Raw genomic sequence first — 14,885 nt, forward strand, 5'->3', positions numbered from 1 at the left:
CACTTATCTGAGTAGTGAATGCAGTGATATTTAGTATTTAATTATTTAGAATTTTAAAAAAGTAAATTTGTTTTACAAAATAGATAATTCGGTGCACTAAACTCTTGTTATACATAAGATCCGGACCAAAGATAGCCAAAAGGTATAACTAAATGTTCAGATAAGATCAGGTCATCTCTTTAAATAGGGCATGAACCATATGGAGTTAGGGACTCGCTTCTGACATACACCTCTTTCCCAAAAAGAATTTCGTGTATTTAAGACAAAGTGCAATCATTTAACTAAACTATGATTTGCACAAATTATATTGCATTATACTGAAGTCTTTTGAGTCCATATTTTACAAAGCACTACGCTAGCTTGGTGAATAATGGCTCCCCTCTACTATTCTCCACTTAAATACCCGACTTCTGTGACCTGCGTCTAACCAACACATCACCAAACCCCTGGAAGCTTTAGGAGAGTGAATCCTTTAACTGAGATCTTTAATTTAAATGCCATAGCCAGGTTCCTACATTAGTATCATCATCAAGAGCTTGAAGGTCACTCATTTGTCAACAAAAAAAGCTCAAATGCACAGAAACTAATTCACTTCTCAACAATAAATTCTTTAATTTCTATTCCAGTATGCCGAGCACCTCCCTGTACTAGGAGGCAAACCTCATCACCAACTTTGAGTGAGGTCACAGGAATTGTTGTTCGTTGATATCCCTCGTCTGCAAAAATATATGGAATGTTAGACCTTTTTTTAATTAACCAAGAATCCCGAAAGTTAGTGAAGTACGGTCCAAAGCTCGGTGGATAATGGGCCTATCCCTCTATCCTTCTCCACTTAAATACTCGTTTGTGCATGCAAGATTCAAACCCGTAACTTGCACCTAACCCACATATCACATATAGTGCTCTTACCACCGGACCAAAGATGTGGGGTATATGGAATGTTAAACCTCAAAAGGAGCAAATAGAGAAAAAGCTGCTGCATCTCAAAGATTTACCTTGAAGCGGAGAGACTAATCCAACTGTTTCCGCATTCTGCAAGAGTATAGAGTAACTTTCATTTTCGGATTCTACCTGCATTATACAATTTCCCAATCAAATTAGACATTAGGGTCAAGTAGACAAATGTTCCCGGCTAAAAGATTAACCCAGTCAAAAAGATTAACTCTTATCCTACATTTTCATGTATGAGCAGGTTACAAGTTGCAGATGCTGAAACCATTTTTAAGAACAGTTCTATGACTTACACGAGTCAAGACAGAGCCAACTGATCATTTGCTGGTGCACTCATGCCTCACGCCCAATTCTTTTACTCTTGAAAACAAGAAGTTTCATCCAGAAGTTAAATACTTCAAGTACATCAAGTGTACACCTATGTTTGCAGATAGCAACTTTGCTTTTTTCCGGAAAAAAAAAAAAAAAGCAAAAGCTATGGTATCCTTGTCAAACTACTGCATCCAGCTAATTTGTTCTATTATCCTATTTGAGATTCCTTATGATTAATAGTTGTCTCATGCTTGTATCCATAGTTACACAATGTCAAAGTTACACGAGCACACATCTCAAAAGTTAAATTAAAAAGCAAAGAAGGTACAGAACATTTTATTTAGCATAAGGCGGAATGCATCACACACCTTTGCTTCCACAAGGATAAGTGGTCTAGTCTCAATCTTTACACGTCCAACAATAGCTGTTCGCTGCATACCCCTTTGATCAACCACAATGACCTCTTTGCCAGACTTGAGCTCCGAGAGATAGCTAGTCTTTCCTCCTGGAACAGCAACATATGCATGAACAGGCCCCTGCCAAAGTCCAAACAATTGTCATACATTCTAGTTTGAGATGCATTAACAAAATTCAACTCATTGACAAGAGTTAAGGTCGAGGATCTGGAACAAATAGCTTATAGAAGCCACTACCAGGAAAATGCAATTAAGGTAATACTAGAGTTCTTCTCTTGGAAGTTAGCATCAAGCCCAGTTTGTGAAGATAACTATTTCACAAACCACCAGAAATGATAATGAAACTTTGAAATAACCAATGACACTTTCACCATCAACTTATCTGTTCAATGTTAGTTCTAGTTTTTCCATTCCTGAACATTTAAATGGCTTAGTACGAGACACACCGCATTAACTCGAAAAGGCCGGCTAGAAATGTAATTTGACTCCAAGCATTCAGAGTGAACAAGGAAAAGGCCTCTTGCAAAGGATCCAACCTAAGGAAAAAACAATACAATGAAACTGAAATTCCATAAACTAAGATGCAAAAATGAATCCATATGTAAACAGTAAACAAACAGAAATAGACAGAAAAATAGGAGCAAACCAGAAGTCCTTCACCAGGTCTCATGAGGCTACAAATATCCACACAGACACGGTCACCCATTCCAGTCACTTGAACACGAGTTATTTTGGCTTTGGTCAAGTTCAACAGACTGTCCACTTCATGTCTTCTGTCAAAATAACCCTAACAATGATAACTGACATCAAAATCAAATCTTCGCCAAGGAAGACTGCCTTTCTGAAAGGCACTACCTTCAGGTCAAGGATTGCCCCGACATCCTCAACTTTCATCACTACACCACCCAAACCGTGTTCCAAGGCCTGGCAAAGAAGAAAGGATGAGTGAAACTTGGTGTTTTTGAATAGCAAATTCCGCTTTAAGCGCCTTAAAGTCCTCTACTTTGTGCGAGAAGTTACTTTCTTATGACTTAAAGTTCAACCAATTTTACTACCTCAAGAAAGACTTGAGCTTCTGACTGTGTCTTTGAGACTGCAAGTACAGTTTTCTGAGTGCCTTGAAAAGCCGCAACAATGTTTTCTGCAGGTATCACCTATGGAATAAACAAACACAAACCAGCAGTTGAAGTGGACTCATATAAGATGGAGAAGTTAATGTACTTGGAGCAATGCAAGGGTCATCCAAATAAAACAACTAGAGGCAGAACCAGTATGAACCATACAAATTCAATACGCTAATACATACAACCCAATTCGTCCAACCCACCTATGGAACAAATGCAAATAACTTTGTGAAGAGAAAAGCAATAAGTACCTGCCAATCTAATAGATCAACAACAACATTATCTGCCTGTTCCTCCAATATCTGTAGCTGTTCTAACTGCTGAGGAGAAGAAACCTCAGCAAATGCAGCAACTCTCTGATGCTCGAGATCAAAGAGACGCCCCTCTTCAATAAAGAGAGGAGATATCATTGCAATTGCTGCACGTGATAGAACCAGAATTGCAGCAAAATAATCAAACATTATATAAAACCTCACAGTTCTAATTCCAAAATGCACATACATGCTCAACATTCATAGGTAATCTGGAAAAAAACATGTACAGGATATAGAATCAGGAAAAGCCCCTCTTGTTTCTCATTATCGTGTCTGGAAATTCTGAATTTTGCCACTTACTATCAAACATCCTAAATTCTCACTAACACATACTTGGCAGGTCTGGGATTTAAAGACAGTGGTTACTTGTTTATTGCTGGAAACTTGGGGTACATTCCTCCCAATTCGAAGTATTTGCCGGAAAATTTAATTATTTTTTTTACAAGGAAAATAAAAGGTTTAAACTTCACTTATCATAGAATTAAAAAAAGAGAGAAAAAGGTTTAAACTTTTAGCGGAAAAAAAAATCTTCAATTTGAGAAAGTTTGAACCTTATTGACTACAACAAACAACCAGTTGTGATAATAAAAAAGATTGTGACTATGCAAGGGTAGCACAATCTGCTCTCTTGCAGCCACTACTCTAATAAAAAACACCTAATACCCCACTAAATATAAGTCACCAAACTAATAGATAAAGAGGCGGATGTAGCGTTCTGACTACAGTTTCAACCGATCCCAGTACGCTTGATACGTAGTATAGGTATATATGTGAAAAAGTACTAAAACTTTCACAAATATAAAATTCTGAATCCATAATTTTAAAGATGCAATGAGTTCAGTGCTAAAACCCTTAAGATTGAGCTCATCAAGCTTAGTCCTGGATCCACCTCTAAATTACATATACATATTTTTTCAAATTTGCTTTAGTCAGTGTACATATATTCATTGCTTAAATTCTGGATCCACCTTAGCTCAAATCAGAACAAGTTGTGCCTCATTTTTATGACGGTTATGACTCATTTAACTTATACATGACATTGTAGAGAACTTTACATTAATCATTATTATGTTACTTTTACCTATTGTAGCAGGTAACCTGCCTTATTTTCAAGATTGCAAATCCTATTAGAAGAGTTACCTGTAAATATCTTTTGTGTAACATGATAGTATAAAATTCTTTTTATACTTTCGGTGTATATAAGTTAAACTCTAGTTCTGTGCACAGTCAGTGTATAGATTCTTTAATCTATATTAATTTCACTTACAACAATTGGTAAATCTTAGCTAAGCCTGAAACAGTAACCTGGATAATAGAAGAATAACTTGTTATAACCGGTTACATTGGCTGGATGGTGTAAAAATATTTTGCACTGTCATTGTATATAAGTCATAAACTCTATACATATTTACCAACAACTGGAAAACAAATTAAAAAAATTACACTTACAAGACCAGTCAAGGGCAAGATCTTGACGATTGGAAGGGAAGATGAAAGTATTCCAACCTCTCTCCACAGCAGCAGTCATCACTTGCTTGTTCTCTGTCCATATCCATACTATTTTCTTCGACTTTGATGTTGTAATTGCACACATTTTATTAATACGTGATATTGTTCCTTTTTTACTGGAGAAATCAGCGTATCTGCAATTTTTCCATTTACCTACAAATAATTAATCAGAAAAAGAAAACAAAGAATCACCATTTGATACTTTGTATTGTTGACCTATTTAACATTGCACAGCGTGAGTTGAAGTACCTGGAACTTTAGGGTGAGAAACAGAAAGTAAAGGTAAGACTATAGCCATTTCTGTTGATCATCAAGGAAGCCGAAGCACCGTTCCTGTTTTTCTCTATGTAGTAGATTACATTTTTGTCCCCACACGAAAATGTGTGGTTTCGATTTTTAACTGATTTCTCTTTGAGGTGGTTTGATTGGTCGCAGTAGTTATAAAAATAATATTTAATCAGTATTCGTTGATTAAAAAAGTAATAACAAGTAATTTCAGATAATTCTATTTAATTAGTATTCATTGATAACTAATACTTAATAAGTAACCTACAACAAGTAGTAAAATTCATTCTGGGGCGGCTCAAACCTCAAAGCACTTTAGTGACTTAAAGCCAAAATTTATTTGGAGGCCTTAAATTTAAAAAAAAAAAAAAAAAATTCCCAAAATTTTTTATTGTTTTAACTGATTGAGATGCAAAATTTTTAATAATTTTCTAGTATTTATTTTTTCTAATAATTCTTTTTCGAATGATAATATAGTCAACTCATTTAATCTTTCTTGAGAATTGTTGATCTTAATTAGGCAAAATTTTATCAATTTTAATATTAGAAAATTTCTTTCTGTTGAGACAACTGTTACAGAAAGTGTAATATTATTGTATAAGAAATATAAGCATTTATAAATGAATCAAGTCTTTTTATTTGATTAAATATGTTTAATGGCGGAGCCACATTCAGCAAAGGTCATTTGCTGAAAAATTACACTGTATTGCTAGATAAGTTTTTTCTATTTTATATATATTTACTGCATGTTGGCTCCTTTACTTTTTGGTGTATCTAACTTTTTATATTTTGACACCCCTTGATGAAAATTCTGGCTCTGCCAATAAATATGCTGATTAGAGTATTATCTTCTATTTGTACTATTTTCTTTAACACTTTTAATTCGGAATAAATTTAAACCATCATAATCAGAGTGAATATTATATTTTAAGGAACATTCAAGGTTAAGATAGTGTTTTTTAAATTCCCTTTACCCAATAATCTCAAATTTTTACCATTAAAATTTTTGAACTATTAAACTTTTAAACTCTTGGAGGAAGAAAGTAGGAAAGAAATAAAAGAAAAGTATGTAATCTTACCGGATAAGCGAAAAAGAAAAATTATGACTTAAAAAAAATAAGAAAGAAAGTGTAAAAATTTATAACTATTCATACATCCCATAATAATAATTCTAATATCACAGATATAACAAAAATATTTTTCCATTTATATAAAATTTTATTTTTCTACTAAAAGTACTTAATACTTTTTTTAAAGAAAACCTATAAATCTACTATTGCTAAAAAAAATGAGCCCCTCAAATTTGGGGGCCTAAAGCAAGTGTCTTACGTGTTTTACCATGAAGCCGGCACTGATTATTCATTACACTAATCCATGCATATAACTTAAACAATCTTCGTATTTAGTTGGCTGCGTAAGAAAATTAATTTTTTTTTTATAAGTCTCTTTTGATTGACGGTATTAAGTTTAATATCCACAATATTTATGTGATTTATGTATTATATTACATGAAATAAAATATGAAATAAGAATATGTGTATATATGAACATAAATATTTAAATAATTGAAGGATTATTTGGTTCACATGTTAGTTGGTGGAAGATTATAATGAATAAATTACTTATACGATGAATAATAATAAAAGAATTACTATATAATGAATAATAATAGCAATACATGGAATGTCATGCAAAGGTTACCTACTTTAAGGGCATTTTTGCCTATAAATACTTTTATCTCTGTATGGGCTGATACTCATATTATTTTTTCACATTTTATCCCGCATAAAATAATATATAAACATAATTTAATGTGAGTATTAATTAGTGTCGCCAATCAAGCTTTGCATGAATTATTTTCTTTTATTGCCCACCAAGCGCTATAAGTAACTGAACTTTGTCTTGTATAAATTCAACAATTTATTTATAACCACAAAAATATTTATCCTATTTACACAGTATAATTTATTAATATAGCAGATTTAGAGGATTCAATTAAACTTTCTTCACCTAGCTCTGCCCCTAAGAGCACCCAAGATGGAATGTCTAATATTTTTTTTACCTAGAGAAATTATTGGATTGTTGCGAGCAGAACAAATGGGGCACGCCTCTTCTGACCAGAACACTTATAGCAGCTCATGTGTCAATCACTTCTATTCCTCTCCGTCTGTATACGTCGTGCTGAGAGTCCAATTACACTTAAGCCGGATTTTAATTCACCAAATCAAAGTCCATCTCATATAGTCATTGTAAACTCGTACAAGAATAAATGATTGATGCATCAGACTCAACTCTATCTTCTTTTCCCCACCAAGAACGTCACAACTCATAACTGGTAGAGAATCGGTAGCAATGGGAGCTGGAATAGAAGAAAGTCAAGAACTTTCTTTTTCACAAAGACAAACTGACACCAGAGTCACATTATATTGCCACATTTATCGAATGAATATTCCAAAAATACATGTCTCTCTAGTAATTTAACCTTTCTTTTTTGCTTTCTAATCTGAATGAAAAACTTTTTAGATAGTAAAATGCACGATATGAAAAGAAATTGACGTAATTAATGGAAGAAAATGACATTACAATGGATAACACAACTAAAAGAACACTTGTAATATGTCATAAAACCATTATTCCCATATTTATGAATGCACAATGTACTCTTCAAGGTAATTATGTCATTAGTTTAGAAAAGTAAACTTTAAAATGTGCCTTCCCCTCCCTCTTAATGGCCGATCCAATGAGCAACATCACCCAAAACATTCATTCAATGACTGACACCCCTCTCATGCAAATTGACTACTCCACTCCAAGTCCCGAGAACCCATCCTTTCTCCAAAAATTAAAACAAAATACATATTTTACTCATCGATCTTATACTTAAATCCCTCTTACACATCTGGTAAACACGGAAATAGTATTACACACCAAAACTTTTAAAAATATGTCAATTACACACCTCTTTTGCCATGTATCACACGCGTGTATTACACAAAAAAAGGCGCGTGAAAACTACAAAATTCATCTGAAATTAAGTTTTTTATTTTATTTTTCCCTTTTTAAACTATTTTCTTTACAAATTAAAGAAAAAAATATAACTCATGCCTTCTTCCTCAACCCCAACGATTCCCCCCCCCCCCCGCCCGTTTCGTCTTCTTTCCGAACCTCCATCCTAATTTTGTATACCCCCTCATATTTCGTCTCTTCAACCCCCATGACTAAGAAGAAAAAGAAAAAGAAGAATAAAAGAGGAGCTATTGGGTCTTGTAAAATTCACCATTATTGACCTTTTGAAAAAGCTTGAAAATTTAATCGGGTCTTGTTGATTTTGGTGTTCCATGACCTAGAAAATTAGTATGAATTCGTGATTATTGTTGAATAAAAATTTACTTAGGTGATTAATTTTGATAAAATTTTAAAAACACCATTAACAAGTTTGAAGCTTTGGGTTTGAGCTTGATTTTGAAATTTCTGTAAGGATTTGTGATGGATGTTGTTAAAACTTATTAAAAATTGGGCAAAGAGTTGAATCTACAGTTGGAGAAGAAGGTGCTTGTAATGGAAGGGTTGGTGGTGGAAAAGATGATGGGGTTGGGGAGATGAGGTGGGGGTGGGGTTTTTTCTGTATTTTTTTCTTTGGGAAGATGAGGAGTGGTGGTGGGGGCAGAGGTTTTTTTCAATTTTTTTTTTTAACGATTTATGACACGTGTAAGACGCCGATTGGCGCGTGTAATAGCAATCTTTAAGCAGATGTGGTCAAACATCGAAGTGGTGTGTAATTGACACACCTTAAAAAGTTTTGGTGTGTAATATTATTCTCATCTTTAACAGGTGTGTAAGAGGGATTTGGAGATAAGGTCGATGGGTAAAGTATGTATTTTGCCAAAAATTAATCACTCATACCCAAATAACCACCGATACACTCCATCTTCCATCCACCCATGCAAACTTAGACCTCACAGATGAACTTACCACCACTGACCCTGACAATTTTATACCGCTAACTGCGGATAAGAAGAATCGCCTCTATTCACCATGGAGGTATTCCATTATCATCAAAGTTGTGGGTCGCAAGGTAGGTCATCAACTGCCCAAACAAAAAATTTATGCTTAATGGAAACCCACAGAGGATCTTCCACTCATGGACTTGGGCTCAGATTACTTCCTCATCAAATTTCAACGTAGGAAAATATGTTAAGAGCACTCCATGATGGATAATGGTTTGTGCTCAACTATTTCCTCTCCGTGCACAGGTGGGAACCCAAATTCATTGCTTCTAACACTCCCCTCACTTACTTAGCTATCTGGGTACGGCTATTTGAATTGCCAACAGAATTTTACGACATGACCATCTTAACACGGGTAGGAAATAAAATTGGAAAACTATTAAAAGTTGATACCTGCACTTCTTCAACTTCGCGGGGAAGATACACTCGCTTATGTGTTGAAGTTTCTCTAGATCACACACTCAAAATATAACTTTATATCGGATTACACAAACAAATCATTCACTATGAAAGTTTGGATATGCTTTGTATCCAATGTGGCAAGATGGGCCACTTAATTACCAAATGTACAACTCCACATACCTACGTTCCATCTACATCAGCACCCCCATCAAGCCATACTACTGTCCTTTCCACTGATAGCCAAAAAACTTCGCCCTCTACACTAACTCTGAAAGATGAATGGAAAACTGTGGTTTTCCCTATGAGGCATAACAGATCCCCTCCACCCAAATCGCATGGCCAAGAACTTTCACATGGCAATCCAGCACTCAGGCAAATTCCTCAGAGGTCGGCAGCTATAATTCAACCAGGTAAGTTTTCTAACCCTACCCCAGTTATTCCCCAAACCACTGGTTTCCCCCACAGTAGTCACTCTATTTTCCTAAATTTTTTAATTCACAAAACTTGGATTTAATCTCTAATATGGACCCTCTTCAACTAGAGCACAATACTCCAATATCAGCTACCACAAATTCAGTTATCACTCATCCACTAACAGGCCCACTAGACCATGTTCAGGATCCATTACCAAACCCCACTAGGCCCCTACCCAACTTCTCCCTTTCCCAAAACCCACTAAATTCAGAATCTAATATACATTTGGCAATTACTCCACCTCAGCACACCTCACCCACGCCCAACTTCAATGACTCAACAACCCTAGTTCCCCTACCACACACCCCTCTTATGACGCCTCCCCCATCCGACAAACCTGCTGCCCAACATCATCATTGCTTTCCCGACCAGCCCATCCAAAATCTCTCTGCCACCTCTAATCTCCCAATGGGCTCATCCCAAAAATCCCTTGTATTATCTACATCCACTACTATTAATTCACCATCTAGCCCACCTACAAGCCCACCCTTCCAATTCACTGATACTACCCATCTTTCAAATACCCATCATAAAATCCAGTATCTCAACGACTCTCCATCCTCTCATTATCATGCCATCTGTTGGTATTTTAAGTATATGATATGCTTAAAATAGAGTGAATGGGAAATGGAGGGAAATGAAAATTTTAAGTGAAATTTAAATTTCCCCCTTGGCAAAGGGACATTGTCCCATATTGGAAGAGGAAGAGATTTTTTATGGGTATATAAGCAATTGTTCTTCTTCTAGATTTTAAAGAGTTGAGAAGAAGGCAAGCCTCGCGCCGTCGTCGTCGCTCGCTCGGCTTCGGATTCGGATTTGGTCAAATGATCGATTGATTGATTAATTTTTTGACCAAATTTATTTGTTAATAGTAAAATATTAACAAAATGTTATTAAATATTTATTTTAATAACAGAATATTAATATTAAAATAAATATTAAATCCAATCCATTTTTCAGTTGTGTAACTGAAAATTAAACTACCCTCTTCAATTTTTCCTCTTTATTGTTGAGTAAAAAGTCATTTATATTATGGCATTTATGTTGTGGCCATTTTGTATAAACAGCCATTCTGAAGAGTTGCACCTCTTTAGATTTTAGCCCAACTTTGGCTATAAATACAAGTCTATTCTGCTCAGAATTTTCATATGATTTTCTGAGTTTCTTTTCCTTCTTCTGCATAATTTTAACATCAAACAAAGCAACAGTAAGTATGATTTGTTACCGAACTTTGTGTTCACTGAAACACTAGGGTTTGAAGTACCACTATACCAGTGTATATTCGTTCTATCCTAGGAGTAAATAATCCATAACCTTGGGTACTAGGAGGAGATTAAATTCCTTAAGGAAATACTGTGAATTCAGTGGGCTCGAATTTGTTTATTTTTTAATTTCATTTACATTTCTGTTTATGTTATTTTATTTCTCCAGAATTGTTTTACAAATACAGATTACGAACAAGCTTAAGGAATTTAATATATTTTCTGTATTTATGTTATACTCACTATTTCTGGAGAGTAAAACCTTTGTGGTTTTGTACTCTATTGGAGATTAAAATCTATGCGATTTTAACGTTTGTGTCATTCTTTTACAAAAATGACGAATGACAACGAAAACCAAGATGTTGCGATGGTAATTGTCGATGCCTCAACGAGCCGGACAACACCGGCAGCATTGGCACCGGCGGAGAAACTCGAAAAATTTTCCGGAATTGATTTCAAGCACTAGCAGCAAAATATGTTCTTTTACTTGACTACTCTAAGTCTCCAGAAGTTTATCAAGGAAGATGTTCCTGTGTTGTCCGATGAAACTTTAGAGACTGAACGCTTTCTCGTGATTGAGGCGTGGAAGCATTCAGATTTTTTGTGCAAGAATTATATTCTAAGCGGGCTGGAGGATGCTTTGTATAATGTCTACAGTGACGTGGAAACGTCAAAAGAATTGTAGATTGCGCTTGAAAAGAAATACAAAACTAAAGATGTCGGGTTGAAGAAGTTCGTTGCTGCAAAGTTTTTGGACTACAAAATAGTAGATAGCAAGTCTGTTATTACCCAAGTCCAGGAATAGCAAGTGATTATTCACGATCTCCTTGCTGAAGGTATAAGTAGAATTAATACTAGTGTTGGTAGTATTAATTTAATTATGTTTACTAACAAAATTTTCATTTAAGGTCTAGTCATCAATGAAGCATTCCAAGTAGCAGCGATGATTGAGAAGTTGCCTTCATTGAGGAAGGACTTCAAAAAAATTTTGAAACACAAACGCAAGGAGATGTCCCTTGAAGATCTCATTGTTCGGTTGAGAATCGAAGAGGACAATAAATCTACTAACAAGAGAGGCCGTGGAAACTCAACAATAATGGGAGCAAATATTGTTGAAGAGAACAAAAAGAGAAAGAAGGCTTTTGGACCGAAATACAACCCAAGCAAGAAGCAGTTTAGTGGAAATTGCTACAACTATGGAAAAGCCGGACACAAATCTATGAAGTGTCGTGCTCCGAAGAAAGACAAGAAGAACGGTCAAGCAAACATTGTTGAAAAGCATGATGATGTTGATGACTTGTGTGCCATGCTTTTCGAATGCAACTTGGTGGGCAATCCTAAAGAGTGGTGGATTGATTCTGGAGCCACTCACCATGTTTGTGCTGTTAGAGAAGCTTTTGCTATTTATGCTCCTGTTGGACCCGATGAGACGCTTTCTATTGGAAATTCTGCAAAGGCCAAGATTGAAGGATGTGGAAAGATATTTCTCAAAATGACTTCCGGCAAAGTGGTGACTTTGAACAACGTCCTTCAGGTTCCCGAGATTAGGAAGAATTTAGTCTCTGCTGGACTTCTTGTTAAGAATGGTTTTAAATGTGTATTTATATCCGATAAAGTTGTAGTAAGTAAGAACGAGATGTTTGTAGGAAAAGGTTACCTCACTGAGGGCCTTTTCAAGATGAATGTAATGGTTGTTGAAAATAATAATAAAATTTTAGCTTCGTCTTACTTGCTTGAGTCAAATGAATTATGGCATATACATTTGGGACATGTTAATTATAAAACCTTGCGAAAAAGGATTAATTTGGAAGTATTGCCTAAATTTGAATGCGATAAATTAAAATGTCAAATATGTATGGAATCTAAGTATGTTAAACATCCTTATAAGTTAGTTGAAAGGAAAGCAGATCCTTTAGACTTAATTCACACAGATATTTACGATATGAAATCAATACCATCTCGTGGCGGAAAGAAGTATTTCATAACTTTTATTGACGACAGTACTCGATATTGCTATGTTTACTTACTTAATAATAAAGATGAAGCAATAGACGCATTCAAGCAACACAAAAATGAAGTTGAAACGCAACTTAACAAGAAAATAAAAATGATAAGAAGTGATAGTGGTGGTAAATATGAATCTCCTTTTGAACAAATATGTTTAGAATATGGAATTATTCATCAAACAACGGCCCCTTGCATGCCCCAATCCAATGGGATTGCAGAAAGAAAGAATCGTTCATTAAAGGAGATGATGAACGCATTATTGATAAGTTCTGGTTTGCCTTGTGAGGGAAAACCGTTCTTATGGCTAGCCGAATACTAAATCGAGTACCCCATATCAAAACACAATCTATTCCATATGAAAAATAGAAAGGAAGGAAGCCCAACTTGAATTATTTTAAAGTGTGGGAGTGTTTGGAAAAAGTGCAAGTTCCTAAACCCAAAAGGGTTAAAATTAGGACCGAAAACTGTTGATCGTGTTTTCATAGGATATGCGACCAATAATAAAGCATATCGATTTCTGGTTCATAAATCAAAAAATTCTGACATTCATAATAATACGGTTATAGAATCAAATAATGCTGAGTTCTTTGAAAATATATATCCGTATAAAAAGGAATGTGAGTCGATTGGTGAATGATCTAAACGACCTCGGAAAGAAACAAAAGAAAGTACATTTAATCAGGAGGATCCAAGACGTAGTAAACGTCAAAGAACGTCTACTTCATTTGGACCAGATTTTGTGACTTTCTTATTGGAAAATGAACCTCGAACATTTAAAGAAGCTATGTCTTCTTCGGAATCATTATTTTGGAAAAAGACAGTCAATAGTGAAATAGAATCCATATTGAACAACCATACATAGGAATTGGTTGATCTTCCTTCTGGAAATAAATTGTTGGGTTCTAAATGGATCTTTAAGAGGAAAATGAAATATGATGGCACTATTGATAAATTTAAGGCAAGACTTGTAGTCAAAGGGTATAGACAACGGGAAGGTCTTGACTACTTTGATACATACTCTCGAGTTATAAGAATTACGTCCATACAGATATTAGTAGCATTAGCTGCAGTGCATGGTCTTGAAATTCATCAAATGGATGTTAAGACGACCTTCTTGAATGGAGATTTGGAGGAAGAAATCTACATAGAACAACCTGAAGGGTTTGTGGTTCCAGGTAAAGAAAAAAAGGTATGTAGACTTGTTAAGTCTCTTTATGGACTAAAACAAGCACCCAACAATGGCATGCGAAATTTGACCAAATAATGTTGTCAAATGGGTTTAAGATAAATGAATGTGATAAATGTGTGTACATTAAAAATGTTCCAAATCACATAGTCATTGTTTGCTTATATGTGGATGATATGCTGATAATGAGTAATGACATTGCCAACATAAATGCTACTAAGTGTATGCTAAGTAGCAAGTTTGATATGAAAGACTTGGGAGTTGCTGATTTAATTTTGGGGATTAAGATCTATAAGACTCCTCAAGGTCTGGCATTGTCACAATCTCATTATATTAAGACAGTACTTGAAAAGTTCAAGCACTTAGGGTTTAAAGTTGCAAAGACTCCAATTGATGTGAATCTTGCATTAGCAAAGAATAAAGGCCAAAGCATATCACAAAGGATTATGCTCGTGTGTTGGGATGCTTAATGTACATCATGAATTGTACATGACTAGATATAGCTTGTGCTATAAGTAAATTGAGTCGATACACGAGCAATCCAGTTCAATCTCATTGGATGGCAATGAAACGAGTTTTGGGATATTTAGAACATACCCGGGGCTTTGCTTTGCACTACAATAAATATCCTGCAGT

The 14,885-nt window shown here is 35.0% G+C and overlaps 1 protein-coding gene across 1 annotated transcript; it reads right to left on the bottom strand.

Moving 5' to 3' along the window:
• Positions 1-256: 256 nt before the first annotated feature.
• LOC104226437 (uncharacterized) lies at positions 257-4,986 on the bottom strand. The gene is made up of 10 exons (XM_009778444.2): positions 4,876-4,986; positions 4,567-4,779; positions 3,055-3,221; positions 2,735-2,833; positions 2,535-2,603; positions 2,326-2,466; positions 2,126-2,215; positions 1,632-1,799; positions 996-1,071; positions 257-716 (listed from the first exon to the last, which is right to left on the bottom strand). Exons 1-10 carry the CDS (start codon positions 4,922-4,924, stop codon positions 589-591), a joined length of 1,200 nt encoding a protein of 399 aa, XP_009776746.1. The 5' UTR covers positions 4,925-4,986; the 3' UTR covers positions 257-588.
• Between the last annotated feature and the right edge of the window lie 9,899 nt (positions 4,987-14,885).

This window comes from Nicotiana sylvestris, chromosome 9, assembly GCF_000393655.2.
Source record: "Nicotiana sylvestris chromosome 9, ASM39365v2, whole genome shotgun sequence".
In the NCBI taxonomy this organism is placed as follows: Eukaryota; Viridiplantae; Streptophyta; class Magnoliopsida; order Solanales; family Solanaceae; genus Nicotiana; species Nicotiana sylvestris.